The sequence below is a fragment of the Sycon ciliatum genome, chromosome 8 (genome assembly GCF_964019385.1).
Source record: "Sycon ciliatum chromosome 8, ocSycCili1.1, whole genome shotgun sequence".
In the NCBI taxonomy this organism is placed as follows: Eukaryota; Metazoa; Porifera; class Calcarea; order Leucosolenida; family Sycettidae; genus Sycon; species Sycon ciliatum.
In genome coordinates this window covers 33112171-33128440 of record NC_088650.1, presented here as the reverse complement: position 1 = coordinate 33128440, position 16270 = coordinate 33112171, and the positions used below count along the sequence as shown (strand labels likewise).

The 16270-nt window shown below is 47.2% G+C and overlaps 1 protein-coding gene across 1 annotated transcript; it reads left to right on the top strand.

The window, feature by feature from the left end:
- Nucleotides 1–685: 685 nt before the first annotated feature.
- LOC135822820 (uncharacterized) lies at nt 686–14252 on the top strand. Its single transcript, XM_065335655.1, has 6 exons — nt 686–753; nt 1928–4371; nt 4792–5918; nt 10140–10219; nt 10556–10799; nt 13246–14252. The coding sequence occupies exons 1-6, from the start codon at nt 720–722 to the stop codon at nt 13259–13261; spliced, it is 3945 nt and encodes a 1314-aa protein (XP_065191727.1). The 5' UTR covers nt 686–719; the 3' UTR covers nt 13262–14252.
- Nucleotides 14253–16270: the final 2018 nt, after the last annotated feature.

The following is a 16270-nucleotide window of genomic DNA, read 5'->3' as shown; positions in this document are numbered from 1 at the left end:
ACGTATGTATGTGCCGGTACCCATTAAGTTAGATTGTCCAAACTGTAAAAGTCTGACGTATGGTTTATACTTCACAACAAAAATACGAATTTTGGGACTGCAAAGCGACAAGTAGCTTAGACTCTGGGGGCTGGGGAAAACGAATGTCGCAATCGACTTGTGTCGTGTCTCCTGTGCACCAAGCGCTAAATGTTGTACCGTCCGACTTTGTAGGATGTCACTGGACATTAACCATTTTCATACTTGACCACATTTCTTATGTGAAAAAGGGGCCAGACACGGTGCCATACACTTATACACACACACACACAAACACACACACAAGCGCATGCTCACACACACAAATGCATGCATGAACAGGTGCTAAATTGAGGTCTGTGGGTCCTGGCTATGCCAATCGTCTACTCAGTCTAGTATAACTTGGGGAATAAAAGTAAATTGATCAACTCATTTCTGGTGTTGTGTATTTGTGTGTGTTTGTGTGTGTGTGTGTGTGTGTGTGTGTGTGGCGTGTGTGTGTGTGTGTGTGTATCGTTTGCAATTGCGGTCGGCGTTTCAGTAGACCACAGGACCTATCCCGTCATCGCTCCTACTGTTCCGAACCTGCTCAACCCCCCATGGGGTCCGCATAGCCAGAATATGGCAGCGCATCCAAGGTCCAAGGTCCAAGGTGTGTATGTGTGTGTGTGTGCTGTGTGCTGTGTTTCTGCTTGGGAACAATGAAGGAAATGAAGAAAGAGGAACTTCGAACTGGTGGGTGCCAATCTGTCTGCTCGATTTGAGAACTTCTTCGTAGTAATGATTTTTGGTTATCACAGTCTTCACGTATGAGATATTAGAGAAAAACAAAGGCAGAGATTGTGACAGAGAGAGGGAGATAGATAGATAGCTCATGTGGGGTAGTGCCTTTGCTGTTTGCGTTATGCAGAGCTCACTGACTTGTCAGTTTGAGCACTCTGGCAAGGTACGTTCGGGCCTGGTTTAAATCTGGCTTTGGAAAATTCATTTTCATTGCTACCAAGTTCAGCCTCGTTTTCCCTGTGCTGCGCTGATGAGTCCACAAAGGACGAAACAGTTCTGTCCGCAGATTGATTAGATAGATTGATAGATACAAAGCAGCAATTTTGGGAATTGCCAGTAACCATAATTGTAATGTCTGTGTGATACTGGAGTTATTCGTGAATCGTGTAGAGTGATATCAATTTACGTGCCGAGTATCACATATGAGAGGTTGGTGCGACTTTTGGCGATAGTAGGGGAAGAGTGTGTTGCTCCCTACATGGGAGCTCACGGTTTTACTGTCAAGTGAGAATTCAAGTCGGCCGGAAAACCGCGAGCTCCCATGTAGGGAGCAACACACTCTTCCTCATGATACTTAGAGTTATGAAAAATCCAAACTGGACCTCTTTCTGTCTTTTTAGTTAGTTAGGTAAATAGATAGATAGGTAAATAAATATAATTATACCCAATGCCGTATACTGTATACATAGTGAGAGAAACAGAGAAACAGAGAAATAGAGAAACAGAGAGATAGAGAAACAGAGAGATAGAGAAACAGAGAGATAGAGAAACAGAGAGATAGAGAAACAGAGAGATAGAGAAACAGAGAGATAGAGAAATAGAGAAACAGAGAGATAGAGAGATAGAGAAACAGAGAGATAGAGAGATAGAGAAACAGAGAGATAGAGAAAAGGGGTGCGTGGGGGTGGGGGGGGGGGGTTGGAGGGAGGGCGAACAGGAAGAGAATAAGCAAAGGGAGGGGGGGGGCTCTCAATTGCTTTTGTGACTGGTAAACTCTGTTGTACTTGAGGCATTCTACCATTTCCCATGATAACATGTACTAATGATTGTTGCTGCTACTGCTGTTGCTGCTCTTCTTGCTGCTACTGCTGCTGCTGCTGCATTATTATTGTTTATTGCAATGCAGCTGCTGTGGCTGAGGACATCATTCGTGGCAAGGACGAGGCCAGTGTGGTACGCGTGCGTATGTACCTTATCGGCAAGTACGCCACAGGAAAGTCCAGCTTTGTCCGGGCACTGCTCGGTGAAGAGTTCATTGAAAACGCGGACAGCACCGACTCCATTTCCATCCATCGATCCAGACTCAGAATGCATCTCTCCTCTCAAACCGCCACAGGCACACAAGAGGCAGCACAAGTTCTTGTGGATGACAGTGAACATAGTTTCTTTGTCAATCTACTCACAGCTCACAACCGATCATCTGTAGAACTGGTCCAAAAGATCAAGAAACGTCCGCAAGAATCGATCTTGTCCAAAGTCCAGACACTATTCACTTCATGGCTCACTTCGTCATCTACTGAATCCGCTACCGGCACCAGAGCATCTGCTGCATCCGCTGTCAACAATGAGTTTGCCAATGTTCCCCACGCTAATGACCTGACCAAAGTGGCACCAGATGTTCGCTCGTCTGTCAGCAATATCGATAACAGTTCAAATGAAGAGGAAGCAGCATACGCGTTTCTTGAGCTGTGGCACATGGGTGGACAGATGCCGATGTTGTTACAACAAAGCATCTCGTTTTCAGTTTGTGACAGCGTGTACATTGTGACTCTTGACATGAGGTGTGACCTGGATGAGGAGGTAACGGAAGACGTCTACCGCTTTGATGGTCAGGAGATTGTAACTTCTACACCGTTGCCAGGAATGACACAGGCTGACTACCTTCACATGTGTCTGTCACTGATTGCTTTGCAGCATAGCAGCAATAGCAGCCACCATCATGATGAGAGTAGCACATCCATCATGGTTGTTGTTACACATGTGGATCTTGTCGACGACAACCAAATAGAGAAGAAGAAGGACATGTTCTTCAATGCCGTGTGCAAGCTGGCTGAAAGGGCCGGACCCAACGTCAAGGTCTGTAGACCCTTCTTCGTTGACAATCACCGTCTTCAAGATCGCGTATCTTGCCACAGCCAGCTTGCTGAAGCACAGCAAGAGCTCTCTAGAATTGTCTCTACCTTTCCTGTCCAAGCAATTCCCTTGATGCAAGTAAAGATAGAAGAAGCTATTTCTCTCCACAAGACGGTAATGCTGCGCTATGCAAAGGCTGGGTGCAGTGATGATACAATGCAAGCTACCAGTAGTGATCAGCAGCAGCAGCAGCAGCGGCAGCAGCAGAGTTTTGTTAGTATGGACTACCCACAGTTTGTAGACTTTTGTCGGCATGTTAGCGGCAAAGATCTCACCACTGCACAAGTGTCTGATCTACTGCACCACCTTCAGCAACATGGCACAGTGTTTTGCTGTGACTGCCCGCATCCACTCACTTCAAGCGTCATTTTCCTTGAACCCCAGCAGCTGCTGCTCAACTTTGTACGCTTGATGACCTTCCCTCTGAAGGAGACAGCTTTTCCAAGCACCTCAGCAACATTAGTCAGAGAAGTGCAACACTTTCGACGTACGGGAATTGCCAGCGCGAGGTTGATAGAGAAAGTTTGGTATCCTCTCAGCCATGTTGTCCAGCTAGCTCTCTGCAAATCCATGTGTTACTTCAACCTGGCAGCAGAACTTCAGCCCGCCAGCAGTGCAGCCACCGGCAGTACAGCCACCAGCAGTACAGCCACCAGCAGTACAGCCACCAGCAGTACATCCACCAGCAGTACAGATACCAGCACCGGAGGGTGTGGCAGTAGAGTCGGCGGCAGCAGCAACAGCAGCAGCATCAGCAGACAAGACAGATGTCCGGTTGTCACGCCAGGCCTACCCGACCTCTTCATCCCGTTCTGTTGCAACCAGGAAGCATTACGGTTGGTTTTGGAGGATGATGTCCCCTTTAAGCTACCGTTTAACCACCTCAGTTTCCCTGGGATGCTGTTTCCTCCACCACTGTTCGGTCGCTTAGTCACCTACATAATTCATCGTATGATGAAAGAGCCAGCCAGTCTTCAGTTCGCATCCAGTGCGACATCACTGAATTTGGAGGTTGGTTGTAGTCAAGTATGCCTCTGCTGGACACCAACAGGTGTTCGCTTAGAATGCGCTGCTGATACACCATCCATACTTGCTGATGTGGCTTGGGATATGAAGAGTGCAATTGTTGACTTCACACAAGTTCTCAGCACCCAAGGGGACCAGCAGTTCACAGTTGTTGGCGAGTCATTTGTCTGCACTTCCACATCATGCCAGGATCGCCTGAAGGAATGCAGCAGTCCTGCAGAAGTGCTGGTATACTCTTCGTGGGTGTTGCTGACCAGCTTGCAAAAGAGGCATTTCTTGATGTCATACGAGTCGGATAGGAACACTGCTCTGAACTTCAAGGCAACGTGTGCTACGTGCAAGGAGAGGGTCATTGTCCCGAGGTCCTTCTGGCCCTGGCTGCGTAAGGATGTGCCATTTGTCCAAGCTGAGGTGAGTTGTGAAGATTTTCTTCCACTGTCTTGTATGGTTTCAGCATACACTTGAAATGTCAAGCTGCAAGAATAGATACTTTGCTGCAATATCTACACCATCATGTGACTGTGATCATGTGACTGTGATCATGTGACTGTGATCATGTGACTTAAATCGTGTGACGGTGAGGATTTGACTGATCAAGTGACCGTGTGTCGTTTTTAGTTTTCATTATTTCTTCAAGGAGAAGTAGTTTCTTTTCCGCAATACTCAATAGAATTCTACTGGATGAAAAAAAACTAGCATAGAATTGCAATGCAATACGAATGGAGGATAATTATTATTTTACGGTATACGTCTGTGGAATTGGCCTGACTGAACTTTTCTCTTGTTTGTGTTTCTTGCCTGAATATCTTCGGATGTCTAAAACGGTTTCAGCAGCCACTAGCAGCAGCAGCAGCAGGGCCACCAGCAGCAGTGCCACTAGCAGCAGCAGTGCCACCGCCAGCACCAATGCCACCACCAGCAGCAGTGCCACTAGCAGCAGCAGTGCCACCAGCATCAGTGCCACCAACAGCAGCAGTGCCACCAGCAGCAGCAGTGCCACCACCAGCAGCAGTGCCACCAGCAACAGTCCCACCAGCAGCAGCAGTGCCACCAGCAACAGTCCCACCAGCAGCAGCAGTGCCACCAGCAGCAGCAGTGCCAGCAGCAGGACAATCAGCAGCAGCAGCTGCATTACCTCTGCCATCACCATCATCATCACCAGCAGCAGTGGCAGCAGCAGCAGCGGCAGTTCCACCACCACCAGCAGCAGTGCCACTAGCACCAGTGCCACCACCACCAGCAGCAGCAGTGCCACCAGCACCAGTGCCACCAGCAGCAGTGCCACTAGCAGCAGCAGTGCTACCAGCAGCAGTGCCACTAGCAGCAGCAGTGCCACCACCAGCAGCAGCAGTGCCACCAACAGTAGCAGTGCCACCAGGATCAGCAGTTCCACCACCAGTAGCAGAGCCACCAGCAGCAGCAGCAGTGCCACCAGCACCAGTGCCACCAGCAGCAATGCCACTAGCAGCAGCAGTGCTACCAGCAGCAGCGCCACTAGCAGCAGCAATGCCACCACCAGCAGCAGCAGTGCCACCAACAGCAGCAGTACCACCACCAGCAGCAGCAGCAGTTCCATCACCACCAGCAGTTCCACCACCAGCAGCAGTGCCACCAGCAGCAGCAGTGCCACCACCAGCAGCACTGCCACCAGCAGCATCAGCAGCAGTGCCACCAGCAGGAGCAGCAGTGCCACCAGCAGCAATGCCACCAGCAGCAGTGCCACCAGCAGGAGCAGCAGTGCCACCAGCAGCAGTGCCACCAGCAACAGTCCCACCAGCAGCAGCAGTGCCACCAGCAGGACAATCAGCAGCAGAAGCTGCATTACCTCTGCCATCACCATCATCATCATCATCACCAGCAGCAGTGGCAGCAGCAGCGGCAGCAGCAGCGGCAGCAGCAGCGGCAGCAGCAGCATTAGTACCCGCAGAGGCAGTTTCATGCCAACGGTCAACATCACCGTAAGCACATAGACTTGTTGTAATTCAAATCATGTGTACATGGTACAGGTATTGCTTCACACCTGATCTCAATTCTACCTTTCATATGCTAATAGCAATGATACTCAAAGTCCAACTCGGATGGTGAGCCAATAAAATTGTGGTGAAAAAGGAAAAGGACAAAATGTTACGAGTTATGACTAACTGTCCCCCAATGTAACCAGATCGTATACAATCAGCGAGTGCGACAAAATGGCACAAAACTGACCAGGAGTACTGAGACATTCGGCAACACTGTTGGTGGACTGTTGGTGGACAGATAGTCATAACTCGTCACATTTTGCCCTTTTCCTTTTTCACCATAATTACTCCAAGTCCCTATCACTATTTTCTTCTCTCTCGATGTCTTTCTGTGTGTGTGTGTGTGTGTGTGTGTGTGTGTGCGTGTGTGTGTGTGTGTGTGTGTGTGTGTGTGTGTGTCTCTCTCTCTCTCTCTCTCTCTCTCTCTCTCTATCTATCTCTCTATCTCTCTCTATCTGTATATATCTCTCTCTCTATCTATCTCTCTTTCTCTCTCTTTCTCTCTCTCTCTCTCTCTCTCTCTCAACCAACCAACCATGTCAAACCCACTTTCTCTGACACTACCTGCTTTGAGTACTTCCAACACACATATGCAGACCAGGATCGTGCCACTTCGTACGAATCCTGCCCCAGTGCAGGGAAGCCCCGGGATTGCACCCACCCAGTCGATGAGGGGACCCCTACATGGACTGAATTTCAGAATGTTTTGAAGAAGTGTCGCAACACCTCTGCACCGGGTCCTGACAAGATACCTTACATAGTTTGGAAGCTTTGTCCCTCCCTTCAATCCATTCTTTTCACCATCTTTGGGCGGGTTTGGGAGAGCAAGATCATTCCAAGGCAGTGGCAGGTAGCGTGTATCACACTCCTGGCCAAGGGGGAGGTGTCTGATGATCCTTCGAAATTCCGACCGATTGCTCTAGCGAACACGTCCGGGAAGATCTTTTTCACCTTAGTTGCAAAGCGCCTCTTGAAACATATGCTAGGCAATAAGTTCTTCGATGGTGACAACCAGAAAGGATTTATGCCTGCAAAGGCTGGGTGCTTAGAGCATACATCACTTTGTTATGAGGCGATGCGTGATGCAAAGACGGCAAAACGCCAAATTTGCATTGCGTGGATAGATTTGAAGAATGCATTTGGTTCAGTGCGCCACAATCTGATACAGTATGCTCTAACCCACTACAGCCTTCCTTTGCAATTCAGGAAATTAATTTTTTCCTACTACGACAGTCTTTGCGCTTTCGTCGTACAACCACACACACCCACCTTTAATTACAACATTGGTGTTTTCCAGGGGTGCCCCTTGTCCCCGGTCCTTTTCAATATTTGTTTCCAGCTTCTGCTGGACTCACTTGCAGCCCCTGAATTAAGTTGCCTCTCCTATGATTTTAAATCTGCCCCTTTGCAAGTGTCCCAAACAGCTTTTGCTGATGACTTAGGCCTCTATAGCAAATCTAGTGCAGGTTGTCAAAAACTCATTGCGGTCACGGAGGACTTTCTCTCGTGGACCCAATGTATGCAGGCGGCGCCGCACAAATGCAAAAGCAGTGCAGCAAAGCTTGTAGATGGCCGGTACAAACCTTACGATCCCTGCCTGACAATGTCAGGGAGGAAGATCGCTTTCATTGACACTGCAGAGTTCAAGTTCCTGGGGCGAAGGCTGCATGCTGATTGCTCTGAGCAGACCCAGCGGGAAGACATCCGTCAACTCACTGTATCTCTCATGCAAAAAGTAGATGGCTCTTGGCTTCAAGACCACCACAAGCTATGGCTTTACCACCATCTTGTAGTGCCCAAGCTTTCTTGGTCTTTCCAGGTTCTTGAACTCACACAAGGTTTTGTACGTGAACTGCACTTTATGTGTTTACCATTTCTGAAGAAATGGTCAGGCCTACCTCGATGCGCAAACTCTGCCATTCTTTTTATTGGCAGTCGCAAACGCTTTGGCTTACGCCTCCACTACCTTCCTACGGTGTGGAAAAAGTGCCAGTCCATCAAATGGCACATTCTTCGATCGAGTGGGGACGCGCGCATGAGGGCGCTGTACACTCTGCGTCGGAGTAAGGATGCGAAGCTGACAAAGCGATATGCGGCGACAATAGAGCTGGAGTGTGCAGAGGCATCAGTAGGTTCAGGGACTCTCCGTCCACCGTCATCTTCAAGTCATCGTGCAGGGTTGGGTGCTCCTGCTCCGAAGCAGCATTCCAAACCCCCGAGGAAGGATCTCCTTCAAACATTTGAGGAGATCAACGCGCAGGAGCAGATTTTGAGGCTGAAGACTCTTCAGGTGCAAGGCAAGTGGTTGGAGTGGACATCGGTGATGTGGCAGGACCTCTCGTGGAAATCCCTTTTGTACGGTGGTACTGGTAAGGATTTGAAATTTCTTCTCGCATCAACCCTCGACGTGCTACCTTCTCCGACGAACCTACGCCGTTGGGGAAACACCGTAGTGGATCCGTACTGTAGTTTGTGCCGTACCTGGGCCTGTACTACGCGCCACGTGCTTGGCGCTTGTCGCGTAGCGCTGGACCAGGGACGTTACACCTGGAGGCACGACAACGTACTCGGGGTCATCGTCAGGAACATGCGTGAGGAGATTCGAATCCGCACTGCTGCAAACACCGTACAAACCGAAAATTCAAATGAGCTTGACTTCATCTCGTTTTGCAAGGCGGGAGAGAAGCCAGTTCGCGTTCAGCCCAGACGAAAGTTGGTTACGACTGATCTCCTGTCAGCGGCCTCAGACTGGAAACTTCTTGTCGACTCAGTTAGTGCAAAGATTTCTTTCCCTAGCTGTGTTGCACTTACCACCCTAAGACCAGATATAGTTCTGTACTCTACGAGTCGTAGGATTGTATTCTGGATGGAGTTGACAGTTTGTGCTGAGGACAGATTCAGTGTCAGTAACTCGCGGAAGGACAGGCGGTATGCGGATCTGGCCGATCAATGCCGAGCAAACGGGTGGCAGGTCGTTTCTTTTTCGGTTGAGGTAGGTGTGCGTGGTTTCATCCCGGACTCTCTTCGGAGGGCTCTGAAAGCGCTTGGATTTTCTAATCGAAGAATAAAATTTATTTGTAATTTGTGCAGTAAGACGTCTCTGCGAAGCAGCTACATCATCTGGTTGCGGCGTCAACAAAAACACTGGTCGGAAGATCCACTTTTCTGAGGTACTGTATGTGGGGCTCCGTTTATTGAGGTGCGTTGAAATTTATTCTCTTTATCTTATTATTTCTTTTCTATAATTTCCCCATATGAGTTCCTATCAGTTGCTGTGAACACCTTGAGTGGAGAGCGCTTGCTCGAGCGTTGAACCGGGTTCTTAATCCACCATACCCAGTTCGCAAGGCTGGGCGGGGTTGTGAGCAGGCTTTCATTTCATCTTTTCTTATTATTTCTTATTATTTCTGCTTTTCATCTCATTACAAAAATTCTGCGCTTTTTCTCCATCTGCGCATAAAATCTAGACTGACAACCTGCTTGTTAAATCATGCACCTGCTTTCAGGCGTAAAAACCCTGTTGTAGAGGTCTCAGTCCTCATTTGTTAGACTTACCTGTCTTTATAAATGTAACTTACTCTCTCTCTCCCTCCCTCCCTCCCTTCCTCCCTCTCTCCTCTCTCTCTCTCTCTCTCTCTCTCTCTCTCTCTCTCTCTCTCTCTCTCTCTCTCTCTCTCTCTCTGTCTCTCTCTCTCTCTCTCTCTCTCTCTCTCTCTCTCTCTCTCTCTCTCTCTCTCTCTCTCTCTCTCTATCTATCTATCTGTCTCTCTCTCTCTCTCTCTATCTGTCTCTCTCTCTCTCTCTCTCTCTCTCTCTCTCTCTCTCTCTCTCTCTCTCTCTCTCTCTCTCTCTCTCTCTCTCTCTCTCTCTCTCTCTCTGTCTATCTCTCTCTCTCGTAAAAGCAATAAAGCAATATATAAAACTGACTCTGCCGTCATCACCATGCATCAACGAAGTCAAAATATTAATTCTTTCCAGAATCAATTTTCAAGTCACTTTCATCAGTGCAGTATCATTTCGAATTCGTTGATGCATGATGATGACGGCAGATTTAGTTCTATTTTATTCCTTTATGAAAATCCTCTCTTGGCCTTGTCTTCTGACCCTCCGTGATTAACATGAAAATACATGTCGCTTTCATATGTTCTGTCCCTCTTTCAGACTGAAAGTTTTGTCAGACATTTCTCATTTTCGAAACTTCAGCCGAAGCGTTGAAGGGTGCGTCAGCCGCCTTAAACGTGGTAAGTATGCTGCTGCCTATCTGTGTAGAATGGAAGACAAAATACGTAGCATATATTCCGGAGTATACTCCGCACCCAGATATTTGTGTCCCTAAATACATTACATTGTTTGTTGTTATTTTAGCTGTTCCTACTTGCTATGTTTCTATCACCTCTTTACTGTACCAAATAAAGACTTGCAATAGGACTATATACATTATAGCGTAACTTGTAGTCCCTGTGCTTAGACTTGCTGTGGTGTGGGGCCGTGCATTGGGAACGTGAATAGGCTACCGACATGTCTCTGAGAAATGCTGTATTTCTTTATGTTCCCTTCTTGTTCTCCTGTGTGTCCAGAGGACTTTGCCCAAGCCGTTGCAATACTGATTGACCCAGAGTACAGCAACCATTTCAAAGACGACATGCAAGACTTTATTGTGAGAAACGACTATGGCACCACTAACATACCGGATAATATGCATGGTGTTATCAAGTGGGCCGTGGACAAAGCTGGAACGCGCGAAGTCACCCTGGCCGAGTTGAAGAAGATAGCGCTAGACCTGAATCCGGACAAGAAGAAAAGGATTGAGAAAACATTCCAGTGAGTTAAACAAGAATGACTGATCTCCTTGTTATCCAGTATTTCGGTGGGATGGTCCGGGTCAGGTCCAGGGAGAAGGGATGGGGGGGGGGGGGGGGGGGGGTAGTCAAGTTTGTTTGACAAAGTGATGAACGGTCTGTGCTGGGATCCTGCCTGCACCTGAGCTTGTCGTCTGAGCATTGTTTCCCAGTAGGAAAGTCCCTGGTTTGAAAATTTTAAACTCGGACACTGATCCAGTAATAGAATGTAAAATGTAAGCTGAAAACACGAATTGGAACGATGCCCTGTGATTGCACTTTCTGACTAAGTATTAACTTGTTACAGCAGTGGTGGATAGCCGTGGCTTCATAACTCCTTTCAATCAGTGTTAGTGGTGGATAGCCGTGGCTTCATAACTCCTTTCAATCAGTGTTAGTGGTGGATAGCCGTGGCTTCATAACTCCTTTCAATCAGCGTTAGTGGTGGATAGCCGTGGCTTCATAACTCCTTTCAATCAGTGTTAGTGGTGGATAGCCGTGGCTTCATAACTCCTTTCAATCAGTGTTAGTGGTGGATAGCCGTGGCTTCATAACTCCTTTCAATCAGTGTTAGTGGTGGATAGCCGTGGCTTCATAACTCCTTTCAATCAGCGTTAGTGGTGGATAGCCGTGGCTTCATAACTCCTTTCAATCAGTGTTAGTGGTGGATAGCCGTGGCTTCATAACTCCTTTCAATCAGTGTTAGTGGTGGATAGCCGTGGCTTCATAACTCCTTTCAATCAGTGTTAGTGGTGGATAGCCGTGGCTTCATAACTCCTTTCAATCAGCGTTAGTGGTGGATAGCCGTGGCTTCATAACTCCTTTCAATCAGTGTTAGTGGTGGATAGCCGTGGCTTCATAACTCCTTTCAATCAGTGTTAGTGGTGGATAGCCGTGGCTTCATAACTCCTTTCAATCAGTGTTAGTGGTGGATAGCCGTGGCTTCATAACTCCTTTCAATCAGTGTTAGTGGTGGATAGCCGTGGCTTCATAACTCCTTTCAATCAGCGTTAGTGGTGGATAGCCGTGGCTTCATGACTCCTTTCAATCAGTGTTAGTGGTGGATAGCCGTGGCTTCATAACTCCTTTCAATCAGTGTTAGTGGTGGATAGCCGTGGCTTCATAACTCCTTTCAATCAGTGTTAGTGGTGGATAGCCGTGGCTTCATAACTCCTTTCAATCAGTGTTAGTGGTGGATAGCCGTGGCTTCATAACTCCTTTCAATCAGTGTTAGTGGTGGATAGCCGTGGCTTCATAACTCCTTTCAATCAGTGTTAGTGGTGGATAGCCGTGGCTTCATAACTCCTTTCAATCAGTGTTAGTGGTGGATAGCCGTGGCTTCATAACTCCTTTCAATCAGCGTTAGTGGTGGATAGCCGTGGCTTCATGACTCCTTTCAATCAGTGTTAGTGGTGGATAGCCGTGGCTTCATAACTCCTTTCAATCAGTGTTAGTGGTGGATAGCCGTGGCTTCATAACTCCTTTCAATCAGTGTTAGTGGTGGATAGCCGTGGCTTCATAACTCCTTTCAATCAGTGTTAGTGGTGGATAGCCGTGGCTTCATAACTCCTTTCAATCAGTGTTAGTGGTGGATAGCCGTGGCTTCATAACTCCTTTCAATCAGTGTTAGTGGTGGATAGCCGTGGCTTCATAACTCCTTTCAATCAGTGTTAGTGGTGGATAGCCGTGGCTTCATAACTCCTTTCAATCAGTGTTAGTGGTGGATAGCCGTGGCTTCATAACTCCTTTCAATCAGTGTTAGTGGTGGATAGCCGTGGCTTTATAACTCCTTTCAATCAGTGTTAGTGGTGGATAGCCGTGGCTTTATAACTCCTTTCAATCAGTGTTTTCCCTAGTTTGCGTTACCAATTTTCTAAGAATACCTAGGATCTGATAGACTGACAAGATCATACAATAAAACACTAATTGGACTCACCTGAGCTGAAGAGCTTCAGCTGTTCAAGTCGTGTTGGTTGTGCTAACATCCGACCAAACGTTTTCTCTCAGTAAAAGGGTGTACATTCTTGGAGTGTGCAACCATCAAGCCACAATCTAGTCAACCTCGTATACAAGACAAAATCACGACTTCACCTCTCTCATTTCTTTCACTCTTTACAAGATACACACCTCACTGGCAGGCCAATGGAGCTAGCATGGTGAGAGATGGTGCTGGTGCGGCCTGCCATGTTCAACCGACTAGAGGTCTCGGCATCTTCAAATGGCAGGCACTAGAATTTTCTCCCCCCCCCCCCCCCATTGTCTCTGCCTGTCTTTATATTGCAGAATACCATATATGTCTGCTTGCTGGTGTGTCTGCATATCATTCTCTTACCCTCCCTGCTCTCTTTTCCTCTCTCTCTCTCTCTCTCTCTCTCTCTCTCCCTGTCTCTCCCCCGCTTTCTCTCTCTTGTTGTTTGTCCTTGGTACAGTGTTGAAAAATGGTGAGGCGTCATCTTGAAGCTGCCCTGCCCAGCGGTGGCCTCTATTCGTTCCTGGCTAAGCTGTCAACTGTCTCCATTCTACTGGTAGTGAGTCGCTCGACAGCAGAACACCTCAAGCATCTGAAGACCATCTTCCATCACTTGGCAGAGTATGGTCTGGTGGTCATTGTCAGCAAGTGTGTCTTCATGCAGCCCTTCCGTGACATTCCTTGGTCACAATGTCAAAGCCGCTGTCGGCGGCGGCATTGAGACACCGGCAGAGGAAGTCAAGGCCATGGTGGACTACCCTGCTCCAGATACTCACTCTGCTCTCTACCTCGCTTTCTAGGTTTGGTAAATATCTACCGACGCTTCAACCCGGATTGTGCATGCATTCTTCAGCCGCTCGCGGATTTGTTAGCAGGCCCTCAATCTCCCACGAATCTTTGTTGCGAACGTCGAGATGAAATACATGAAAATGAATTCTGAATAACTAATTTATGTATTTTGCATTACATGACGATGATTAACATTAGTGTTTTCGTATATACCATGACAATGATTGTACTCTCTTACTCTCTTACATTGTGGCTGATTCCACGCTTGGGTTAGCAGAATTCTGGTTCCCTATCTTCATTTCTAAGGATTGATTCCATTCCACTTCGAAGTAGCTTCGAAAGGAGTCTTCGTTTCTCTATCCTTTGCATTTCGTTCTGAAACAAATGTTTCGTTATGTTTTCATATCGTGAGTAGTCTCACGCTCTTGATTTGTTTTGCTCAGGCATGACTTTCCTTTCTGTTCTTTTTGTTATGCATGACCATGATGACGTATTGGTATGATGTATATGTGTATGTGATCACTTGACCACGTGACTATGTGTTCACTAACTACAGACAGTAGGCTAGTGCACTTTAGCAATTCGCTCTCCTTGCTGCTAATTCTTCTCCATTTCTATTTTGTCGCTGCACTAGTTTCTTTTTCCACCATTCCACGTCAATGAAAGTCGTCGTCGCCATTCTAATGCATGATTTTTGTGCGCAGCTGCCTATGGATGCAGCTACCCTGTTTCCGTTCCATTTGGATCTTGATGGAGAAAGAAACTATCCTTATCATAAATGAAGAAACGTTGTTTGTAAATTAATAGATAGGTTCCAGGGTACGATTTTCCATGCCAAAATCCGTATGGACGCTACGGACTTGTTCGAAGCGTACTTCATACGATTTTCAGCACGGAGAATCCATGTGGACTGGCTTTCATACGAACCATGTTTCGTATGGAGATTTTGAGTCATCGAGTGCAGAAAGATTTTTGCGTACACATTGGGCAGGCAGGCAGAGTGGGATCGTCTAAGACCATGATTGAGAAACAGAGGGTACCAGGTTCAAGTCCTGCTTGGAAGCGGAAGGATTTTTTCCAGCCGTGCTGCGACTAGTCATCGGCGGATAATGCCGGCATAATTTTGAGCATAATCACGGCTTTCTGAAAAATAGCATTGCCGAGCATAATTTCGTTGATCCTTCAGCATAACTGCTGCATAAAACCGCTAGGGCCTCAAAGGTCAAAAGTTCACCGTCCAGAGTCCGTTGTTTGTTACAAAGGCAAGGGAATCCTCCTATAAATAGATCTACACCCGGGACTCGGCAGGGAGTCGTACCATACCACGGTATTATTATATCTGGCACGGCTCCGTGAAACGGCCTGATCTACACTGTAAATGTAACAGATGTCTAATGTTTAGGGCGTCAAAGGTCCAAAGGTCACCGTCCAGAGTTCTATTATTTCTGTACATAATTAGGCTTGTATCAAGAGTAGATAAACAAGCGTGTGCAACTCCGGGATGGGTTGGCCCGCGGCGGAAGTTTTTGTTGACGTAATCTTTTCGACGACGCACGCTCTGCGAGTCCTTTGGAAAGTTTTGCCTCGTGCACTTGGCCGGGCTTTACATTACAAGGTCGGTACCTAGCACGTGCTCTCACACTGCTCTGTGGCAAAATGCGCGTTCTTCTGAAAAAAGGTGACGTCAACAAAAAATTCCGCCGCGGGCGGGGGTATCTGCAGATTGTGCAGAAGAGATCCGGAGTTGCACACTCTTGTCTATGTACTCTTGCTTGTATTGATGTTGCAGTGCCTACATGTATTTGTATTTTTGTATATTTAAGGATTTCCCAAAGGCTTTGGGCCTTTCGAGGGGATCTCCTGCGAGAAGAATGAAATGACAACTTTATGTAGAGGGAGCAGGTAATCGAGGATAGGCTAAGGAAATAGATCGAAGAATACAAAATCTGGTGATTAAGGAGTTGGGATACCGTCAGTGTAATGAATATATCGGCGAAAATGCTGATAGAGAGAATGCTTGAATTCGGGGAGGCTGGTTATAGAGGTAAGAGAAGGCGGTAGGCAATTCCATAGCATTGCAGCTTTGTTGGAAAAGAGGGAAGAAAAACGCCTGCCGTGATAATTGATGCTAGGTTTGTTTGGTCTTCTTGGACTTGAAGACAATGAAAGGTGAAAATGTTGAATGTGTTCTGGAGATATAATTATGTATAAGTTGAAATAGAGTATCAAGAGCTGATACTTGTCTGCGAAAGTGCAGGACTCTAAGTCACAAAGGGCGTTTAACTGGGATTTCGTTTCGCATCTATCTACATTGACTTTTTTACGTAGCAAATACTTCCTAGCTACTCTGGCTTGTAAAATATTTAAACGCTCTAGCTCAGCTTTGGTGATGGCATAGGACCAGGCCGAGGTGGCGTGTTCCAGGGCGGGTCGGACAAAACCTTTATATAGAAGTAGCTGTATCCTGGTTCCTTATCCATAGCTGAGACTAGATCTTCCATGCAGTTTTCTCCGGAAGTCCACATTTGATCCCGAGTACACATTCTATACAATTTAATGGCATTATAAACATGAAAGAGCACAGTGTCAAGAAGCATAATTTGAGCATAATTTTAGTGATTTTCAGAGCATATTGCCAGCATACTGAAAAGCATAATCCGTGGGATTTTCGAGCATTATCCGCCGACGTCTAGCTG

Excerpts from the sequence above, each read along its gene's own strand:
- LOC135822820 (XM_065335655.1), top strand. The coding sequence starts at position 720 with ATGAAGGAAATGAAGAAAGAGGAACTTCGAACTG. Across the intron at positions 754-1,927 it reads GAAAGAGGAACTTCGAACTG|CTGCTGTGGCTGAGGACATC; the intron begins GTGGGTGCCAAT and ends ATTGCAATGCAG. Across the intron at positions 4,372-4,791 it reads TGCCATTTGTCCAAGCTGAG|CAGCCACTAGCAGCAGCAGC; the intron begins GTGAGTTGTGAA and ends AAACGGTTTCAG.